Source organism: Bubalus kerabau, chromosome 15 (assembly GCF_029407905.1).
Source record: "Bubalus kerabau isolate K-KA32 ecotype Philippines breed swamp buffalo chromosome 15, PCC_UOA_SB_1v2, whole genome shotgun sequence".
Taxonomy (NCBI): Eukaryota; Metazoa; Chordata; class Mammalia; order Artiodactyla; family Bovidae; genus Bubalus; species Bubalus kerabau.
The window spans coordinates 38,457,474-38,474,952 of NC_073638.1; the positions used below are offsets into that span (position 1 = coordinate 38,457,474).

Sequence of the window (17,479 nt, forward strand, 5' to 3'; positions counted from 1 at the left end):
GTTTGTTACAGCATCTCTTTTTCAGAAAGGACTATTTTATTTTCATTCAGTCTCCCTATTTTGAGTAAGAGGAAAAACTGAATAATTCAGTTATGAAAATTAATAGCACCAAAGAGTAGAATGTCTGCCTTCCTTGATGCTGTGTTGCAATTGGAGATGGCACATTTATGTTTATAATCTTATTTGGACTATACTGTCCCCTTTCTTAAGGACATAAATATTTAACTCTGAGGGGAAAGGGGGCCAACTGCACAGTCCTAGTACAGTTTAATATTTAACTCCTTTAAACTGAAACATGTGGGCTGTTTGTTAGGTCACAGAAGTAATTTGACATTGCAGATTTTTGTGTCTTGACATTTTAGCTGTGGACTTAACCTGGATTGGAGAATTGTGGTCATGTGAGAATGTATAGTATATCCTTACTTCCTGGAATAAGTACAGAGACCTTGACTATGTCTAAAACATGTTTAATATATAAAGTCCAAATTAAAAACAGCACAACATCATTTAATTTTTTTTCAGTTCTGGGTCTGAAGAAGCCCAGGATTTATTTATTTTTGTTACAACAGAGTATCTTCAAATAATGCATCAGCAAGGTGACAGGTGAGTGACCCCATGTCTGATTGGGGAATATATCTCTGATCTTATTTTCATTTTAAAATGTGGATGTAAATTGAAGTCTGAGTGGTTTGGCCTTGATAAAAATACACACAATTATAGTTGTTCTTTGTATGGCAGTTTTTACTGGGTGTCTTATGATATGTTTATTATCTCAAGTGGAAGTCCAAACAAATTTTATTTTGTAGTAAAAAGTCTTTATTTCCAAAAGATTGGTTAACCAGAAAAACTGTAAACCACCTAACACAAGACTTTGGTAAAAAAGAGATTTGACGTTTTGTATAAATTTCCCCTTGCAAACAAAAAAGAGTTAACACTTATGTAACAAGAAACATGTTACCCATTCTTATTCATTAACCAGTTGCCTGGTTTTAAGTCTCCAAAATTTGGATTAAAATTTACCCAAATAGGGACCAAACAAGAACATGAGATACTAGGGTAGCTTGTCCTTAGTTACTTAGAAATTGCTACTCTGTGGAACTTTGATTTTCATGGGTTGGGAGGAAGGATGCATTTAGATAGCTGAGAGTAATGTTGGAAAAGCAAGCAGATTCTATATCAGGGCTTTTTCTTTTGTGCAAATAGAAATTAAACTTCTTATTTATTTATATTTTGTACTGCTTTGTACAAGGGAGGAGAAAGCAGTTCACTTGAAGGATTAAAAAAATAATGTTGGAAAAACAATTCAGACCCCCAGAAAGCTCAGGAATGGAATAGTGGTCCCTCCAGAATGAGGGTGCAAAAGGCATATCTCTTACTATGACTGAAATGGATAACAATTGTTTAAAAAAAAAAAAAAAAAGACCCAACCTTCTGAACACTGAATTAGTTTAAAACACAAAAGACAGACCCAATGAGTTTTTTATTGAATAGTCTCTCTCGTAGTTAAAACAGTACAGATTCAAGGCTGTAGCATATATATATATATATATATAATGTTGTGTTTGGAATATCCTGAAGTATTCAATGCAAATTCTTAAAGTAGTGTATTCAAAGCATTGTATGCATCTCATCCATGGTACATATTTGGATTAAGCATGATAAAGAAGGCCTGCAACAAGAGCAGAACAGTAATTTTAACAGTAAATGAGTGAGTAGAAACTGCTGATGGACTCAAGTTGGTAAAATGTCCTTTTACACTAATCCTTGGTAGTCAGTCTCCCTGAATTTGGTGTGCTTGTGTTTGGAAGGGGACAGAAAACCATGACCCTCCTTATGGTTGTGTCAGAGGACCAGACCCTTGGTGTGGAGGGCTGATGTATGTTAGTTTGACTTCCCACCAGATTTTTCTGCTAACTTGATTCTGTGACATTCCTTTCTCCCTGGATTTGTCTTGGTCTCTGAAACACTTTTTCTCTCTACATATAAAATTTTATGACTATAAAAACCCTTTCAAGTTCTAAGATAGTATTTTTGTTGAAGGAATGGCTTGGTGGGCTGCAGACAAACTCGGCAGAATGTTTGCATAACTGAAAAAAAGGTTTTCTTGTTAGAAACTGGTTTGCTGATTTAAGAGTCTGTGTTGGAAGGTTTAAAAAAACTCAAGCCTGGGACTGCTCTAGAGGCCAGTTTTGCTGCTGTGGTTCTAGTAAGGATCTAGGGTTAGGGTTCCTAAGGCTGGCTTCCTAAGAGAATTATATCCAAAAAAAACCCAAAAGAAGGGAATAATAATTTCTAGACTCAGTATGTTTTACCTCAGGTGTAAGAACTGGTTATATTTTTTTTTAAAAAGCAGCCATCATTTCTTTCCTTTGGAGTATCAGGAACCAGTATTAGGGGTTGAGATACTGGATTCAGAATTTCTCAGTGAAAGAAGAAAAGCCACCCAACATCAGTGCTTCTCTTCATGTTTGCCAGCTGTTTCCCCAAGAACTGTTGATGACTGAGGAGACTCAACAAGGGACCCTAAAGTTCCACTAAATGAGAAGAGACAAGCAAACAGTAGTTTGCTGCAAGAGCAAGCAAGCCACAGGCAAGAATGAGGGGACTCTGCTCTCATTCCCACCCAATCAGGAAAGTCTCCCTGCTGCTGCGCCCTCGCACCGACGCACAAGGTCAGCTGCGGGCACAGCTGCCTCTCCATGTTGGGGAGGCCAGGGTCTCTGTCCTGCCGCCCAGGTGGATGCTTGAGAGGGACACGTTCTGTTCAGCACAGGTGGCTGGCACTACTCCTGCTGGAGGAGGGCCGGCTAAGGACGAGGGAGCCCCACGCCCCCACCCCCCCAGCCCCATCCCCAGTCTGTGCCCACCAAGAAGTGTACAGAAGGGTGGCCCTAGCATCCACAGGACTACTGGGCGGACCACCCTGCAGAAATGAAAACTAGTGTACACAATTTAAACTGCCTTAAACAAGCAAACGAACGATCCAGCCATTGGTGCCTCTGGGGGTCTAGAGTGCAGCCCTGGGACACGTGTACCCTGGTTAACACGGATGGACGTTGCACGCTCTGATCTCCTTCTTGTCTTTGCAGCTGGTAAACTGGGAGCTTTTGAACCTCTTCTTCACAGTCATGTAGCGTTCCTGGATCCCTCCTCCGCACAGTTTGGTGCATTCTGACCAGGCTGTCCAAGGGCGCATCCTGCAGCCTGAAAGCATGAAAAGGCCTGATTAGGCCAGCAGACACGGCGGGAAGAACAAGGAGACTGAACTCTAGTAAACAACTGTCAAACCTAGGTAGTTGTCTGGACTTCTCTGCTCTTGTATGTAATACTTTGTTGAGTTCTCATTAAGTTATTAGAGTTCTTATCACATATGTTAGCTCATAGGTGATTGACTATTAAAATGGTCCATTAATACTTTGCAGCTCTTCCCCATCAAGGAGCAGAGTCTCCTCCTCCACCCCTAGAATCTGGGTTTGGCTGTATGACTTGCTTTTGGCCAATGGGACAAGAGCAAGCATGGCTTGAAAAAAAGCCCTTGGGAACCTTTTCCACCACTGTGTAAGCAAGTGTGGCTATCTGCTAGGGAGACCATGTGGAGAGAGGCCCCAGAAACACAGGCGAGACCATTCTAGACTTGCCAGCCCTACCCGAGCCACCACCTGACAGCAGCCACTCAAATAAGCCTAAGCTAAACCCCGCAGGAGTCATCCAGCTAAGTCAATCCAAGTAACTGCCCTACAGAAGCCTGATTTCATTTGTTTTGTAGTGGCTCATTAATGCAGCAACCAGCCAAGGAGCAAGTAACCACTTCCTTTAATGCTTTGATTGATTATTTTCCCCATGTAAATAGACTTGCCTTTCTCAAAGAAAACTTCCCTGACCCCAAGATTAGGTTAGATCTTAATTAAAAAAAAAAAAAAAAAAGGCACTATGTATATTAGGTTGGTGTGAAGATGATTGTGGTTTTTGCATTGTTGAAGTTTGTCATTTGATACTGGAATGCATTCTAAATAGATGTTATGTCATATGTCATTTTAATGCATATTTCTCAACTTTTTTGTTTTGCTAATGACTTATTACTTGCTATTGATTTTATATTTATATTAGACTATGGAAATGATATTAGACAAAAAGCTATTCCCAGCTATTGTTTCATTGTTTTGCTGATATTGTGCTCTTGGCTGGGACCAGCTTATTCAGCAGTGAAGCCCTAAGTGGGATTTTTTTTTTTTAGTTTTGGAACTCCTTAAGTTATACTGAAGGAGGGGGACACATAAGCTTTCTCCTTGTCTACAGAGAAAATTTAAACCAGTCTTTGTGCTTCCGTTTTTGCCACCTCCAGACCACTCAACACAGGCCTGTTAAAGTCAGTCTGTTACTTGAAACCTTCACCTGCAGGATCAAGTCCTCAGCAGCCAGTAGACCTTTCCTGTTCTGGTCCCTGTCCTCTGTCTGCGGCCTGGTTTCCTGCCTCCCCCTATACTGTGTGTTCTTCTAGAGCCCACTTACCACTTGAACGTATCTTGTTCTTGGGTATCTCCATGCCTTTGCAATAACAATGCCTGCTCCCTAGAAACACCCTTCTTTTACTAGCAGACTCCTACAAGACCCATACTGCTTTGACATCTCCCTGAACGCCAGCCCATACTTGGGGGCAGTACCTGGAAACTGGTCCCCGTCCGACTCCTCCCTCAGCTGTTCACTCCTCCGGCTCTCTCGGGCCTCCCTCCAGCGCAGGTTCTGGATGGATGGATTTCGGAGGCATTTCCGGATGCGGCACTTTTTCCGCTGTACAGTCTCTGGGCAGGGTGCGCCTCCAAACTGAGGCTCCATTTGGATCATGCGGGTTCGAATCATGTGTCCTTTCCCACATGACTTGTTACATTCCGACCACTGGGACCACTCCGTGAGCTCACAGTCAATGGCTGGCAAGACACAGATGGGCATGAGTGTATCTCACATCTGAAACAAGATCTGTATGCTTAACTGTTCTTTAACATCTCAACACAAGCCTCTGGAAAATGCAAAGCAGACTGTTACACCATTTTTATGGAAGAAGAAACTGAGGCTCCAGGGGACAGACTGACTGTCCAGTCCACATGGTTGGTAAGCAGTGGATGCAGAATTGGTGCCCCAATTGAAACCCACATACTGTGCCCCCTTTATGATTTGAAAAGGCTTTTGGAGGGACTTTAAAGATTAGCTCAGAGCCTTTTACTCTCTCTAAGCTTCTAGAGTGTTGTCAAATTAGCCTTAAGTGGCACAGACCAGCTTTCCACAGCCAAGGACCCTGATTCCCTGAGGGAAGGCACAGCTCACTGGTGCCATTTACCCCTGTGGACTAAATCCTAAGGACACTGTGACTTTTGCAGTAAGAGCTAGACAGCGTCTCTTGTTCTCACATCATCCTAGGTCTTAGAGACAGAAAATTCAGTAGGGAAGGAGCAAGTGGTGTCATGGCTTATCATGATAACAGATCTAGCCAATTCTCATTAAGCCAGCATCTCACACACGTGGAGGAAAGCTAAAACACCTCTGAGTGATTCTCAGGATGTCTTCTAGGGAGGCAGATGATTCCAAATTGCACTGTCTCTGCAAAGTGGGGGCCAGGCTGGCTGGATCTAGGAAGAACTCATTTTGTTCATGGTCTGCCCTTCTCTCCCTGTGGGAGCTCCGGTAGCTTTCCCATCTACAACATAGGGATAACAGTATTTTTATTAGGTTGTGAGGATTGAGTGAAGTAATAATACTCTCAGCCCAGTTCCTGGCCCACAGTGAGTGTTCCATAAATGTTCTTTTTCTTCTCCCTCCATTCACTGGGCCCTGTGGATATGGAGTTTTGTTTAAGTTGGTAACAGCGTCTCACAAGATTCCAGAGCCCCAGCTCCGATGAGCTGTGGAGGCTCACACTTCCTTGGTGGGCTCAGCACTTTGTACTAGTTATATGGTTTAATTCTCAGAGCAGATGAGGGAGAGGGTTGCTAAATAATGTGCTGAGATTTATACAGCCAGTAAGGGACAGAGCTGGGATCTGCCCCTGGGCAGGCAGCCTGAGTAATTGCAAGGGAGAGGAAGCACAGAGGCTGCAGGTGCATTTCAGAGGAAGCCAGAAAAACAGATCCTAGCAAACGAGTCTGACTTTCCACCACCTGAAGAGAAGTTCTCCGGGAAGACTAACCAGAAAAATGGGCTCTCTTCTTAGATAATAAATTCAGCTGGTCATAGAGATTTGAGAGTGGATGAGGGTGGGTATGGGGCTTTTGAGGGCTCTACTTGCTGGCCTGTCTTCATAGCAGGGGACCACTGGTTTAATGTCCACCTTCTGGTCATGGGTAAATAAAACAGTCACAGGTGGGGAGGAATAGAATTAAACAATTGGAAAACCCATGGGTCAGACTAGCCTCTAAATTGGGGGGGGGGGGTGAGTGGGGAACTACAAAATTAAGTTTTATTGAACCTATGCTGTTTTCCATCTAAGTCTCCTGTTTAGACTTAACAGCAGTTTGGGTGTCTCATAGACAGTAGTGGGATTCTCCAGCCAGCAGTCATACTGCAGGACCTAGCAATATGAGCAGCATGCAGGCCTGGTTAAGAGGAGGAGAGGTGGCTCCCAGGAGCTCCAGGACTTACGGCATTCAGGCAGCATGCACTTCTCCACCTGCTCCAGCTCCTCATTACAGTCCCCGAGTTCGGCTAGAGACTTGAGCATCCGCTGGCGGGTCCGCATGCCCTTCCCGCAGGTCACGCTGCAGTCACTCCACTCGGACCACAGGGATAGCAAGCATGGGATGGTGTCTAGACCAAGAGCCAGGTTTGCCACTGAGAACAGGCTCCCTTTGCTTTCTTTGATTTGGTGCCCCCCCCCCCCACCACCCTTTGTCCCCCACTCAGGCCCCTTGAGTAAAGTGAAATTGACCAGTGGGTTTAGATAACCCAAGTGACCTTTATGGAGCCAGGAGTGGCTCAGCAAACCACTAACTGTTCTTGTCATTCTCCTGCATCTCCCCTGGCCCAGCTGGAGCTCATAATGTGGCTCCGCTATACGAATACACACTTCCCCACTTGAAACACTCCAAGGATCTGAATAGGGTCTTTACTAGAGACAGAAACATTCCACATGCCCCAAGAACCATGCGCTAAAAGATAGGCTCAATGATGTGGTTTTGGACACTTGGGCACTGAAATCCCTAGAATGAATTTGGGTGCATGTGTGTATCTCTGTAGTGATGTGTGGGCCTATGACATTTGTGTGTAGAGCAGAGGTATTGCTTTATGGGGCTACAGGCAAGTCCAACAGAACAAGAAGAAGGGGAATGTACAACCTGCCTACATGTATACCCCCTGGAAAAGATACTCTGGGGTCCTATAAAAACACAGATACAGGTGAATGCTATCTAGAGCCCACCAGCTTGCCACCTCAGCATTGCTCCTTCAAAGGAGATCACTCTCTGTGGGTTTGGATGATGTCCACACACCCATAGCTTTCATCTTACAGGGGAAGTGCCCCGCCAGGAAGGGGGCCTGTATTTGCCCCTGCACCTGCGCAGCCTCGACGGTGATACCCAGTGCTGAGGGCCTCCATCCTCTGACCCAGCGCACCCGCCCCCACCCCCTATGCCCACTCACGGCACTCGGGCATCATGCACTTCTCTGCCTGAGATGTCTCAGCCTTGCACATGGAGCCGTCCGCGGGGCTCATCTTGACCATGCGATGCCGCTTCTTCATGCCCATTCCGCAGGTGGCGCTGCACTCGTCCCACTCGCCCCACTCGGTCGTCAGGCAGCTGCTGGGAGCTGGGGAGTCCGGTGGTGTTGGCGGCGGCGTGTCGGCAGCCTCAGCCTCTGAGACCCCGCACCCGTCCCACCCCGGCGCCCCACTCACAGCACTCTTCGTTGACCGTGCACTTCTCGGTCTCCTCGGTGGGCAGCGTGCACACGGAGCCGTCCTCTGGGAACTGCTTCACGTATCTCTCCCGGGACCGCATGCCGGTGCCGCAGGAGATGCTGCAGGGCGACCAGGTGATCCACTCGGACATGGTGCACGTGGAGCCGTCTGCAACACGGAGCGGACACTGCAGCCGCGGCGGCACGCTGCCGGGACTCGAGCCACTCAGAGCGAGCTCCCCCAAGGGCAGAAATCTACACGGTCAGCTGGCATGCAGGGAGATTTGGGCAACTGAGGATGGAAGCCAACGTAAAGGGCACAAATTTTTAAACCAGGAATTGTTCTTTAAAGGAAATTTCTTTCTCCAGGTGCATGGAGCACTGGGGATTACTCCTTCACTGGACAATATATTTGAAAGATGTTTGGATGGCTAAGAGAGTGATATATGCCTGTTTAGTTCTAAAAAAGGATGAGGGATATGAAGTCATCCATTTCCATCCATTTACTCATGTCAAAATTTACTGGCTGCTTAGTGGCATGTGGTGACTGAGGTTAAAAAGATGTGTATAGTATGGATTTTAATCTTCTCCAGAAAGAGAGATGGGCACATAAACTGGCACTAATTCTAGGTACTGAAAATATGACAGCAGATGTAAGCCCAGGGAATTGGAGGGGAGAAGCTCCTTGGAGTTCTGGGGTGGATCTCACACAGGAGGGCACTTGGGTTGGGTGGAGAATATCGGTATTTAAGGTGAAGGGACTGGCTCTTGCAACAGCCTGTCTGGAGTGTGTTGTGTGTGGCACTGGGAGATGAGGCTAGAAAGAAGGATGGAAATCTCAGCATGAGGCCAGCTTGCACACATCCACAGTCACATGTACACAGGATGAAGGCTATGTGTTGTTACCGAACCTATGGACAGTGTTGCTGGACAGTGCTGGTGGAAGACAGCTGGAGCCCATGTTAGACCCAGGGAAATTCTGACATGTCCTTCAACAAGGATGAACCTAAGGACATTATGCTGAATGAAATAAACCAGTCAAAAAAAAGACAAATACTGTATGATTCCACTTAGATGAGATACCTAGAATTTTCAGTTCTTTAAAAGCAGAATGATGGTTGCCGTGGGGCTGGGGGTCAGGGGACTGGAGAGTTAGTGTTTAATAGGTCTAGAGTTTGTTTTGTGAGATGGAAAGAGTTCTGGAGATGGAGGGTGGTGATGTTTGCATAATTATGTGTGTGTGTGTATATGTAACACCACTCAACTGTACAATTAAAAATCGTTGGTAAATTTGCTGCTGTAGACCACCAAATAACAACGGCATAGCCCAGCCGTTTTCAGAACTATTGTTACCACCTGGGAGCCACTGGAATTCCTCCCCTCTGGAGGCGATGGTTAAAGACCTCAGCTCCCAGTGTCCGCCTCAGACTGTACACCCATCCCCGCCATCCTCAACCCCAAGAACGAGAAAGTGCCTCCAGCATTGCTAGGGCTGTCACAACTTGCACCCTGCCTGTGCACGCAGCGTTCACTCCTGGGCACAGACAGCCGTAAGTCACTGTGCACTGTATCCAGGAGCGGTTGTTTAAGACCGTGCCCTAGGAAGAGCCAGAAAGTGAATGACCCGCCAGGGGGCAGTAAGGTCTCTTCAGTTATCCTCAGCTTGGAAGTGGTTTTCTTCCTTCTATAAACCAGCCCAGCCTACCCATCCCTTCTTACTGCCTTGTTGCGCCTCTGAGACAGTTAAGATCAGAGCACAGAGTACAGATCTGTTCAGGCAGAGAGAGGATTGTGCCTTGGACGGTGGGCAGCTGGCCTTTGCACAGCAATCAGCACATGTTGTAGCTTCAGCCAGAATGACATGGGTGGTGCACGTGTGTAGTTCAAGCCTGATTTTTTAAAGCCTGACCTTTGACCAGTTACAAGGAAAGAACTGCTGCGATCAGTCCAAAGGCTGTGATGCAAGGAAGTGAGGGCTCTGACCTGGGCTGAGGCAGGCCGTGCATGGATAACAGAATTAGGGCAAGGATCTAGGTTCAGTCTTGGCCAACCTGTTCACCTGCTTCTTAAAAAGAAACTGGAGGTAAGGCCCAGAAATAGGCAGCTTGCTCCCTGTAATTTGTCATGTTTACTAGCTCTTCGATAACGTGTGTCTGTTTTCTTGCATGGCTGGGGGTGGTCAGTCAATCTCAAGAATTCTTTTGATGTCATGAGACATCTGTGTTCACAGCCCTCAAGACACCGTTGGAGATGAGGGTCGCCCTAGGCAGGCAGTCCCCACTGACAGTCTAGTCAGGGTCATAGTGCCCATAGCGGGCACTGCCAGACCAGGTGGGAGAGGCGGCATGGCCAGGTAGGACCCCCCCCCCCCCCGGACTGCTGTCAGCCAGCTGCTGGTGGGGGTGCCTCCTCACCTTCGTCGCTGCAGCCGGGGCCCATGCAGGGCTGGAAGTCCTGGGTGTCGGGGCAGGGGACGCTGAGGTCCAGCTGTGCCTTCAGCATGCGCTGCCGCATCCTCTTGCCTTTGTCGCAGGTGGAGGAGCTGCAGGCGGACCACGGGGACCAGTTGGAGTAGATGCAGGTTTCAGGGGTGTCATCTGGGAAGAGTATGTGAGATGTTTTCCCTGGGAGCCTATGGGAGCTGTGACTGGCCCTCCCCCTGGACAAGTTCACGTGGGGACAAGAAAATCCCTGCTGGCTGACCAGCCTTAGGGAGGCGGGGTACTCCTGTGACGCAAGCAGCCATTCACGTCCCTTCAAAAATGGTACTTTGGCATCCCACTAATACAAATCGAAGTAACCTCATAGTAAGGAAAGATTCTCCTACTGTCCCTTCTCCTCAACACCAGAACACCAGCCCTCACTTCGGCAGACAGCGTTTCCACACGGGTGCAGGCATATCATGGGGCAATTTGGGGAAGCGTAGGCTTTTTCTGTGTTGTTGCTCACCTTCCCAGGACCCCACACACAGTGTAATGATGCGATTAAGGTGGTAAGTGTTCACTGAGCACTTACTGTTGGCCAGCATCATTCTAAGAACTTTATCTGCCCCATCAGTTGTGGTAAGGACCACAGCTCCCTAGGAGGCAGGCTCTGTTATTATCCCCATCTTACAGTTGAGGAAATGCAGCGAGGTGGGCTTCTCGCCCAGGGCCCAGCGAGGAGAGCCCAGCTCGTTCAGCTCCAGATGCTGTGAGATACCCTGAGCTGAAGCCAGGGCTCTGCCACTGCCTCCTGACTCTAGGGTCTGGCTGACTTCCCTTGCTGCAGAAGTGATTGGACCCACTCCTGCCTCACAGGCTAGTGTGAGAATCATAGTGGAGAGTCATCTGAGTCCCATGAAGCCGATGCGGATGCCATTTACATGACACTTTAAAGGCCTGATAATGTTGAATACATATTCCAGTGTCAAGCCTTCACCATTTCCCTGATACTTTGTGCCTAGCCTTGGCCTTACTTCGATTATCTCCCAAGCAAAAATCTTTCCTAAAACAGGGATCATCAAGTCAAAGGATTTTTCTGTGGCTTTTTAAACATGTTAGCAAATTGCTTTCCCCAAAGATAGTTTATCTTTTATTCCCAATGTATGTTGCCACCCGCAATAAAGGAAGGCAGCTTACCTTCATCTTTCTCTTCTGGAGCCAGGTCCGCTACAATATCGTCGACATTGTCAGGCACAATATTGCACTGTTCCCCCTGCAAAAGGAATTTTAGTTGGAGGGCCCTCAGTAGAGAGTGGACTGTATGGGAGAAAGATGAGGGAGGATATAAAATTGAACGCCCACCCTGTGCACAAACCCTAGGCCGTGGCAGAGTTGTGGGCCAACTTTTACAATCTGACTGAAAGAAGAAGTGGCAGTAAAGCCACAACTTCCCACTCCTGACCCATGGCTATGTGCTGTGCTTAGTCGCTCAGTTGTGTCTGACTCTGCGACCCTTTGAACTATAGCCCGCCAGGCTCCCCTGTCCACGGGGATTCTCCAAGCAAAAAACACTGGAATGGGTTGCCATGCCCTCCTCCAGGGGAATCTTCTCAAACCAAGGATTGAACCCACGCCTCCCGCATTGCAGGCAGATTCTTTACTGACTGAGCCACCAGGGAAGCCCATGGCAGACATTAGTAATTGATTATGGCACTTACCATGAAGCCTAGTTACCTGGAGAAAATCATTTGGTTGAGCATCACATCATTCCTCCATGTTCATTTTGCTTATTTATATTGTGGGGATAATTTGCATCTAGAAACTCTGAGAGGCCCTGGAATACCACATCCTAAATATACCAGGGACCCCATGATTCTAGAGCAGAAAGGGTTCCAGTCTCCTGATGGGAGGGGTCTGTGCCAGGGTGAGCTATAACCCAGTACCTTCCGGGCGATTCTCTCGATGACAACTCTGGCTACTTGAGTGATGGATCCACCCTCTGGATCATAAAAAGGACTCTGAGGATGGTCCAGACTGGTCAGGGGTCGGATTTTCTCCTGGGGAATTGTGGGCTTGTTGGGTGACTGCAATGGAAAAAATACACAGATAGAGTGGGAAATTAACAATTTGATATATGATCAGAACAAAAACCTTGACAGGAACTTAACAAGTACAACTGATATTTATATTTATAGAATTTGGTTCATGCCAAGTGTTATGCATGGACATTTGTGGATCTATACTTTCAAATTCTCCTGTGTACACAGTAGGACTAATCCCAGATGAAGATGCCAAGTTTCAGAGAGCCATTTCCAGCTAGGATATAGCTGAACCAGGTTGGCCTGAATCCAGGGTTCTTCTACTAGACCAGGCATTGGTGAATGTTTGTCTGCAGAGGGTCAGGTGGTAAATATTTTAGGCTTCATGGCCCATGCTGTGTCTGTTGCAATGAGTCAAATCTGTAGTGAGAAAGCAGCCCCAGACAACATGGGATCAAAATGTGTGAGGCCGGATTCCAAAGCTCCAGGTTTGGTTCCAAACCACAGTTTACCAACATCTGTTCTAGATTGTTCTACCCCTAGTTTTCTGATGGCTCCAGATTTTGATGCAGTTGGTGTGCTGGCCGTATCTGAAAAATATTGACAATCACGGGAGAATCCAAACTCCTTAGGCTGGCCGTCTGGAAGCCTTGGGAATCTGGTCCGGCTTAATGAACAGCATCTTCCTTCTGTTCCCCTTCTCTCTCTCTCTCAGCCTCTGTGCCTTTTGCCCGCCGTTCCTTCGCTTATCTCTGAACCTCTCTTTAGCAGACCCCCTCCCTGTGCTCTCCTGACCATCTGGACAGGCACTTCCCAGAGCCCGAGTCACACAGCTTGTGAGTACATGACGATGGGACCCTGCAGGGCTCCCCTGCTGGACTGTGAGTTCATCTGGCTCAGAGCCTGAGCCAGCCTCACCCCCGAGGCCAGGGTCCCCAGAACAGGCCCGGGCAGGGAGGTCTGTCACTCGCCACTCCAGGCACGCACACACCTCATAGGTCACCCCGCTGTCGGTGCCCGCATCCCAGGGAATCAGGTCCTGCACCACCTTCTGGACCCAGCCGCACTCTTTGGTGCACAGATCCTCTGCGGATAGGCCCACGTTCCAGTCGGGGCTGGGGCCCATCATGGTCAGGAAGGACATCAAGTGGCGCATCCTGTCCACTGAAAATTCAGCCGAGGGTGCTGCTCTCCTGGAAACAAATATGGAGACCATCACTTTTGGGGCCCTGGGGGTGCACGCTCTGAGGGACATCTGGGCAGACAATGGCTAAAGGATGAGAGGGAGAGAGAGAAGGGGGATTCTTGGTCTCCATCTTTGGCCATGGCTGGTTTCTCTCTCCGAGCCCATCATTGGCCATGCTTGGAGGGAGCCATATGCTACTGCCCTATCCAGTTTTAATGTGTTTTCAGCACTTAACTACTGTTTTATTTTCTTACTTAACTGCTTATTGACTGTCATTCCTTTTTGGAGTATAAGCTCTGGGATAGCAGGGATTCTGTCTTTCTGGCTTTATTTCCAGTGCCTGGCACAGTGTAGATGCTCAACCAATGTTACTGAATAAACGAATGAACAAATTCTGTAAGCTGGGTGTGCACCCAGCTGCACTGGATGTGAGATGAATGTGACAGATAAAAACTGCATGTGGTGCCCCAAGCCTTTCCTTGTACATTCTCAGTGATGCCTCAGAGCAGACCTGGGGTAAGGACTGTTGACTCCAACCTTTGGTTGGGAAAGCTGAGGCTCAGAGGGTTTTGTTATGTGACCTGTCCAAAGTCGCAAAGTGGTAGAACGGAGACCTAAGTCAATCTCAGTTCGAGGTCCATATTCTTTTCATCATCAATTTCTAAGTTCCCCCACTTTAACTCTTTAGAGCTACATTGTGCCATCGGGGACATCTCCCCAGCCTGCTGCCTCATTGCCCTCCAGAGGCTGCTTAGAGCAGGGTGCTGCCCTGGCACCAGAGCTCACCCATCACCTCACAGCTGGTCCCCAGGCCGTTTCCTCCAGTGGGTGAGCAAGGACCCAGTTATAGAGCCAAAGACCTTTGGCTGACGACCCCCAAGCTATGAGAGGCAGTTCTTCAACCACCATCCCTTCACGTTCCCAAGAAGGGGTCCTAGGAGTGGCCAGAGCTGGATGAGACCAAGAAGCGTGGTGGGAGGGCTGTGCTCACTCAGCACACACTTGGTGGCACAGCTACACTATTTGCCCCTCATGACACTCCTGTGGGGTTGGAATTTATTATCTAATTTTGTAGAAAAGAAAGCACGCAGAAGTTAATGAGCTCAGAGACGCAGCTGGTGAGGCCGCGGTGTGAAGGCAGCTCGCTTGACTCTCCCTCGCCTTCCAGGCTGCTGATTGTGGGGAATCCTTGGCTGGGGACCAGCTCGTCTATTCGGTCTGGCTGGCAGCTGTTTGGGGCATCCCTCTGCTGCTCTGTTTGGGACCAGCTGTTTCTGGCTGCTCTCACCTGGCCCCTGAAAGCGATGACTCCAGGCCTGGCTGGGCTTGGTGGAACTGGGTCCCTTGGGCAGGCCGGATGGGATCAGACCATGAGCAGAGCAGACGGGAATCCTGGGTGCACGCCCCACGCCACCTCTTAGAGCTGTGCATCCTTGAAATGACCAAACCTTTCTGTGCCTCAGTGTCCCAATCTGTAGAATGGGGATTCCCTCTAACATCCACCCCAAAGGGTTATTGTGAGTGTTTAATGAGAACTCACATCCGATCCTTAGCCCAGTGCCTGGCACCTGGCAAAATGTTACTGAGTGAAGCAGCATCGAAGGGTCAGATGGAGATCAGAAAATAGAGGCCAGGCGAGGGAGGCCTTCCTGGATGCATCTCACATTTTAGCCTGATGTCAGTCTAGGTTGAGGGGAGGCACCCGAGTGGAGGAAGAGCCTGGTCTGAGCCTGGCTTTGGCATCAGGTCCCACGTGCCCTCATCTCTGCTGGGAAAGCTCCTCTTCAGTGGAGCTCTGAGGAGGAGGACCTCTGAGGAGGTAGACCTCCTCCTCAGAGTGTGGTCTGGGACCAGCAGCGTCTGTGTTGGAAGTTGTTGGAAATGCAAATAACTGGGCCTCACCCCAGATTTACTTAGAGACTCTGGGGAGGGCGGAGGGTAGGACCCAGCATTTTGTTTTAATAATCCTCTCAATGATTCTAATATGCCTCGAATTTGAGACTCACCGGTCTGCTCATCTTCCAAGCCTCAGGTTCTGAGTCACCTCTTCCGGGAGCTGTTCTGATCCCCTGCACTGAGGCCGGTGCCCTTGGTCTGTATTTCCACGCTCTCTGTGTAGGTCTCAGCTGTGCCCTTTGGTTGTGATCCTGTCCTCACTGTTTGCTCACCCCCACTAGACTAGGAGCCCCTGCGGGCAGGAATCCCAGTGCCAGGTGTCCAGTGGGCCAGCTGAACAGGTGGACATGTGATGACGAGCTCTGCTACTTATTAGGTTAGCTCACTCACTCTTCCAGCCTTGGTTTCCTCATGTGACATCACCCACCTGCCACCTCAAAAGAGATGCTATGTCAGGAAGCCTTTAAAGACTGCTGAAGGCCCCACTTACGTAGTCTGCTATTCAGTTAGGCACAAATTGTGGGACCTCGTTTCCTTTTCCCATGCGTGCATTTTCTGGTATGTAGGTCATTGCTTTGAGCAGCTTCTTTAAAGACTTGGTATCTACAAGAATTGCAGCCTGGGGAGCTGTGGTATTGCTCACTTAGGGATTAACAGGACGCGGTCTGGGGTCTGCCTGGCAGAGAGCATGGGCATGTGGGCAGAGTGGGACTGCTTGGATCTCGACCCCTCAGGAGTCCAGCAGTGCCTCAGAGGAAGGCTCCTCTTCCATTTTCATAGTGACCAACCACTACACCTGTTACCTTCCCATCTCCCTGAGCATGTGACTGTGGCTCAGGTGAGTCTTTCCTATCCTGTACCCCGTGGATGACGCTACATCATGACAGCCCAAGAGGACCAAAACGGCTCTGCCCAGAAATCCAGAGCTGGAGAAACCAAACCAACATAAACCAAACCTCACCTGACCCACCACCCTGATAACTCTACCCAGCTGAAGGCTGTAACCATCTGAGAACCTTCTGTGTTATACAAGGTGTATACAAATCATTTTCTGCTAGTGCATTTGGGCCAGATCTGTAACCTGAGTGAGGTATCCTCCAGACCTTGGTAAGTTTCAAGGGATAGGAAGTTCTGGGGCAACCAATCCCTGCACGAAACACCCGGTCATGTGGTAATTGAGTAATATGGTAAATTTGAATGTCTAAAAGTCTGGGGATGGTTTTCTAATACCTTCAGTTGCATCTTGCTTACGTGACATACTCTGGAGGAAATGTTTCCTGTCTCCCCCTCAAATTGCTTAGGTGCACTTTCCCAGAGCATGATGAAACTGCTTATCATCATGACTGGCATTATACTGCTGCTGCTGCTGCTAAGTCGCCTCAGTCGTGTCCGACTCTGTGCGACCCCAGAGATGGCAGCCCACCAGGCTCCGCTGTCCTGGGATTCTCCAGGCAAGAACACTGGAGTGGGTTGCCATTTCCTTCTCCAATGCATGAAAGTGAAAAGTGAAAGTGAAGTCGCTCGGGCGCGTCCGACTCTTAGCGACCCCATGAACTGCAGCCTACCAGGCTCCTCCATCCATGGATTTTCCAGGCAAGAGTACTGGAGTGGGGTGCCACTCTTTCCTTGGTTGAACTCTTTCCTTGGAGTTTCTTCTTTCTCTCTGTTCTGTTAGGTTCCAAAAGAGGAAGGGCCATTTTTGTCCTGTTCACAGCTGTACCCCAGGGCCTGGTCTAGAACTCGGCATGCAGTAGGTTCTCCTCAAATGCTTTTTGAAATAAATGAGTTAATCTAGGAAATGAATATAGAGCTCTTGCACTTGCTTTGGCCTTCAGATCTAATTTTAAAATTACCTCAAAGTATTTATTACTTTTATAATTAAAAATGCTGTTTAAAATAAGGAAATGATAAAAATATATGAGTTTTCTTTAGGAAATGCTAGATATGATTGGAATTCTTTAATTCATAATAAAAATTCTTATTCATCTTTTCTTATATTCCATGTCTTCCCATACATAGTGTTTTGTTAATTTGATCTTATTTTTTCTATC

The 17,479-nt window shown here is 48.0% G+C and overlaps 1 protein-coding gene across 10 annotated transcripts in view; it reads right to left on the bottom strand.

Moving 5' to 3' along the window:
• Positions 1 to 2,851: 2,851 nt before the first annotated feature.
• Positions 2,852 to 17,479, bottom strand: part of SPON1 (spondin 1) — a 361,745-nt gene continuing 347,117 nt past the window's right edge. For all 10 annotated transcript variants that reach the window (XM_055548546.1, XM_055548551.1, XM_055548552.1 and 7 more), the window contains 9 exons: positions 13,338 to 13,539; positions 12,251 to 12,391; positions 11,505 to 11,580; positions 10,299 to 10,481; positions 7,883 to 8,053; positions 7,627 to 7,794; positions 6,631 to 6,795; positions 4,662 to 4,925; positions 2,852 to 3,204 (listed from right to left, as the gene is read on the bottom strand). In XM_055548546.1, the coding sequence (XP_055404521.1) occupies positions 3,041 to 3,204; positions 4,662 to 4,925; positions 6,631 to 6,795; positions 7,627 to 7,794; positions 7,883 to 8,053; positions 10,299 to 10,481; positions 11,505 to 11,580; positions 12,251 to 12,391; positions 13,338 to 13,539 (1,534 nt within the window). In that variant the 3' untranslated portion in view covers positions 2,852 to 3,040. The remainder of the gene's footprint in view (positions 3,205 to 4,661; positions 4,926 to 6,630; positions 6,796 to 7,626; positions 7,795 to 7,882; positions 8,054 to 10,298; positions 10,482 to 11,504; positions 11,581 to 12,250; positions 12,392 to 13,337; positions 13,540 to 17,479) is intronic.